General features: G+C 35.1%; 1 protein-coding gene across 1 annotated transcript; it reads left to right on the forward strand.

Moving 5' to 3' along the window:
* Positions 1 to 2,201: 2,201 nt before the first annotated feature.
* On the forward strand, positions 2,202 to 4,536 carry LOC110225743 (flocculation protein FLO11-like; the record flags this gene model as incomplete). Its single annotated transcript, XM_021015712.1, has 4 exons — positions 2,202 to 2,740; positions 2,851 to 2,968; positions 3,500 to 3,614; positions 4,027 to 4,536. Coding segments are annotated over exons 1-4 (936 nt in total), but the record flags the coding sequence as incomplete, so codon positions are not given.
* Between the last annotated feature and the right edge of the window lie 4 nt (positions 4,537 to 4,540).

Here is a 4,540-nt window from a genome sequence, read left to right on the forward strand (position 1 = left end):
TTGGTTTCTGTCAGTTTTCTTTCCCATGATGGAAAGGAAAAGCAAAAAAAAAAAAAAGAAGTATTATGGACTGTGGTGAACATCAAATGTTGATGTTATTGAGTATACATTTTCATTTATATTGTTGACTCTTTCTATAGAAGAGGATGAATTTTCATATTCCATGTTTCATTAGATGTAATTGACATATTAAAGATTATGTGATTATAGTATTATACTAATTTCGAACTAACTTATATACTCGGGGTTTTAGGAAATACAACACACAATCAAATCTATCTTCAACGTTTTCATGAAATAATACTTCATTTATGACAAAATTCTCTGTACCATTTTGACAACTACTGGCTTTGTCTTCTCCAAATACTTTGTTTTCAGCATGATGGTGTTCATCACTTATATGATGGTGGTGACAATGACATTGTACATGCCCTTGACCATATAAATCGTTGGAGAAATATATGTCCTTTTATATTCTTTTGTCTTGTTGGACCATTGTTTTTTTTCTCCTTTTTTCTTTCATCAGATTAAGTAAGTTATGTAAACCTTTTTGTTCACAGAATTTCTTATATGAGCTTTTTCTTTTTCCTCAAGAAGAAGATTACATAGCAGAGCTAATCGCTTACCTAGAGCCTAGGGAAGGAAGACAAATGAAGGTGCAGTGTATTCTAAATTAGCAACATCGACCGTTAATTCTTATTGTGGCCTAAAGTCTCGACCATTGTGTCTTAAATCCATTTCAAATCCATATCCAACAGTTTTTTTCTAGTGAAAATATAAGTTTTAAACTATTAATCAAACTTGTATGGGATTCACTTTGTTTATCTTTTTGGACAATTCACAAGTTTATTCCTTAAGTTTCTGCCCCTTTTAACCCTTGGGAAGAACACCTCTTCCAACCTCACATCAACCTAATCGTTCATGTCTAGACATCAACATATGATCCAATCGTCGAATCAATAACATGTCCAAAATATTAGGTTTCACAACTTAATAATCTCTCACTTGGACACTAATCACAATCATATCTTTCCATATACGATGGTGAATCCGATCCTTAGTCTAGAAATCCAAATGATGTTGCACACAACCACATTTTTATCATATAATACAACATTTCTCAACATTTTATTGGATTATGACTATACTAACTAACACTCCATACTCCAAAACTAATCTAACAAAGTGATACCAAATTAGTTTATACTTTGTTTGAGCATGTTAAAACGGATTTTTTTACCAAATACTAAAAGACACTCTTAACTATCACACTATATCACCCTTTCTTTGCAGCGATGATTGATAAACGTCCGCCCGATCTTCAGATCAAAGATATAAATTAGACTCCAGAACTCAATAGTGTTTTAAGTGAGTTAATAACCAATTGAACAACAATCCAAGCCACCAACTTTTCAAAATGTCAACCCCTCCCAAAATACAATTGCCAATAATGAGCTTAAAAATTATATAGTTTTAAGAATATTTAAGCTTAAAATCATTGCTAAAACTAGAAATTTAGTATGTTACCTAATCAGTAGGTAATTAATGACAGATTAAGACCTCATAATGTATGAAAAAAAACTAATTTCCAATTGAATCAATTTGAGTAGTTAGGTCTCTATAGTTTTCAAATTTAATAATCGAGATTCAAAGGTCCTTACCACTTCGAACACTATTTCTTTGTATGGTTCAACAAACGGGATTATAACGCTTATAATAATACAATAAACTCAAGAATCATTGATCAATTTCGAGTAAGTCGTGTTTCAATGGTTGAAGAATATATAAAATATTTCATTCAAAACTCTGACAATATAATCTTAAAAAAACAAACAAAAAAACATTGGAATAATCATTGAGTAACACATTACAAAAAAATAAAAATAGAAGAAGAGCAGAGAGAATCCTTAGGCTTCAAGCGATAGAAACAATTGATTAACGCATTAGGTACCAGTCCAGATGTCTCGTCCCGTCACTGAAAAAATTTCTCATCAAACCCCAAAAATAAACCTTTTTTGTTTTTTTGAGCTTATAAAAAAGGTTTCCAATTTAACCGATCTCAAAGCTCAATAATTACACTCAATGCCACTCCTCTTCACACTTTCTCTCTTCTCTCTCCCAATTCCTCCTCAATCTCTCTCTCTCTCTCTCCCTCGATCTCCCAAAATCTCTCTCTTTCTCTGTTATTAGGTTTTTATTTTCTGCTTCTGGGTTTTTTTCTCCGTTAAACTGTAGTTGGGCTAGGGTCTTGAGCTCCGTTCCTCAACAATGGCGGTTTCTTTGAGAAGAAAACTCGTGTCTTCCTTCTATTAAAAAAAAAGTTAACTTTCCCCTTTTTTCTTCTTCCTTTCTACTTAACTTACAAATAGAAAATTTCTGAAAAATGTGTTGCAAGTTAAGCTTGTGAAAGTTTCGATTTTTCGTTTTGGGTTCTTCAATTTTTTTAAGTTTATAGACAATAATTTAACTTTTTAGATTATAGGTCCGTTGGGAGTAAATTGGAAGCTAAGTTAGTGTCTTTTTGATCTGTTGTAAGTTTGGTGAGCAATGAATCGAAGTTTTAGGGCAAAAGAGTCTCTATTGCTGGATTCAGCAGAGAGGCAAAGGCAACAGCTTAGGGCTTCTATGATGGCTGAGAAAGATGAAGAGCTTTCTTTGTTTCTTGAGATGAGACGGCGTGAGAAAGAGCAGGATAATCTCCTTCTTAACAATAACCCTGATGAGTTTGAATCTCCATTAGGTTTGTAATATGTTTTTTTTTTTTTTTTCTTTTCTTTCTAATTTTGTGGAATCATGTTTCTGATTTGGTCTGGGAGGTTAATTAGTTCTTGATGGGGTTTGGTTTGTTAGGTTCAAAGCCTGGAACTTCACCAGTGTTTAACATCTCAAGTGGTGTTCCACCACCTCGGAAGACAGCTGCTCCTGATGATTTTCTTAATTCTGAAGGCGATAAAAATGACTATGAATGGTAACTTTTTTAATCACATGTTTTCATGTTGCGACGATATGGTTCATAACTTCAGTATGTGAGCATATTCACCTGTGATGGTTTGAATTTTCTTAGCCACCTTAAGTGCAAGCGGTTTAAATATTCTTTGTGATAGTATAGTTAGTGATTTGCTGTATCTTACTTAACCATGAGGTTCTGAAGTAATATATATGTGGTAGTATTGTTGTTAATTGATGTATGTTGCCTCGTAGTTTTGTTTCCTTGACATTGTGTTGTTTCTTCACATTTCATCATTGTCTGTATAAGGCAAGTGTTGAATCTAATAGACTCGAATTTGGTGTCAGAATTTGGAACCCTTTGTTTGTGAGGATTGCGAGTCTTGAACTGAATGCTTATCAAGTTTAGAATTTTGCTGCGTTAATTGTTCATCATCTTTGTTAGTGAGGCAGCATATCTGTTATCTCTTTTTAGACATTCATATGCTTTCTTGAACAATGTATTATTTATCTGTTTATCATTTCCACCCTAACTTCTCCTTGTCTTTCGAAGGCTTCTGACTCCTCCAGGTACTCCTCTATTTCCATCGCTGGAGATGGAATCACATAGGACTATGATGAGTCAGACTGGTGATTCAAAGAGTCGCCCGGCTACATTGACTTCTAGGGTAAGAATGTTATTGCTTAGTGTTCTGACCTCTTTTATCAACTCCTGGATACTAGACAAACAGCCAAAAGTAGTGCAACCAGTGTTAAAATAAAGCTTTGCTGATATTGTTGTTTTGAACCGCCACTACTGGTTTAACCTGCCGCATCAGTCTGTGACGTTTACATCTCAAGTTTCATGATTTTCACTAGTAAATTGGATTTATACTTAATTGTTATGTGTGATGTTGCTCTGGATTTTTCTTAGAGTAGCGCATTTTCAGTAGCATAAGGTTGATGCAAGAAATACATATCCCAAATCAGATTCTTGTATGTTACACACTAAAATTAAACGTTCAATTGTTCGATCTCTGAACTTTTTTTATATTTGGAATCACTACTTCGTTACGGTAACCTATGAATTATTTGTTGTAGCTGGCGAATTCCTCAACAGAGCCTGCTGCAAGGAACCATCTAACATCTAGACAACAAACTTCTTCTCCTGGATTGAGCTCTTCAAGTGGAGCAAGTCGAAGACCTTCATCGTCTGGAGGACCTGGATCAAGACCTGCCACACCCACTGGAAGATCATCAACACTGACGACAAATTCAAAATCCTCAAGGCCTTCAACACCCACTTCGCGAGCTACTGTCTCCTCAACTACTCGACCTTCTTTGACTAATTCTAGGTCCACAGTATCTGCAACAACTAAGCCCACTCCTATGAGTAGGTCAACTAGTTTATCATCTAGGCTCACACCGACTGCATCTAAGCCGACTATTTCAACTGCTAGATCTGCTAGTTCAGCAACTAGATCTACCCCCAGCACCGCCACAAAATCTGCAGGTCCTTCAAGGTCCACAACACCTCTGTCAAGATCTACTGCCAGATCTTCAACACCAACTTCAAGACCCACACTTCCTCCATCTAAAACCATATCAAGGTCAT

Source organism: Arabidopsis lyrata, assembly GCF_000004255.2.
Source record: "Arabidopsis lyrata subsp. lyrata unplaced genomic scaffold ARALYscaffold_301, whole genome shotgun sequence".
NCBI classification, from domain to species: Eukaryota; Viridiplantae; Streptophyta; class Magnoliopsida; order Brassicales; family Brassicaceae; genus Arabidopsis; species Arabidopsis lyrata.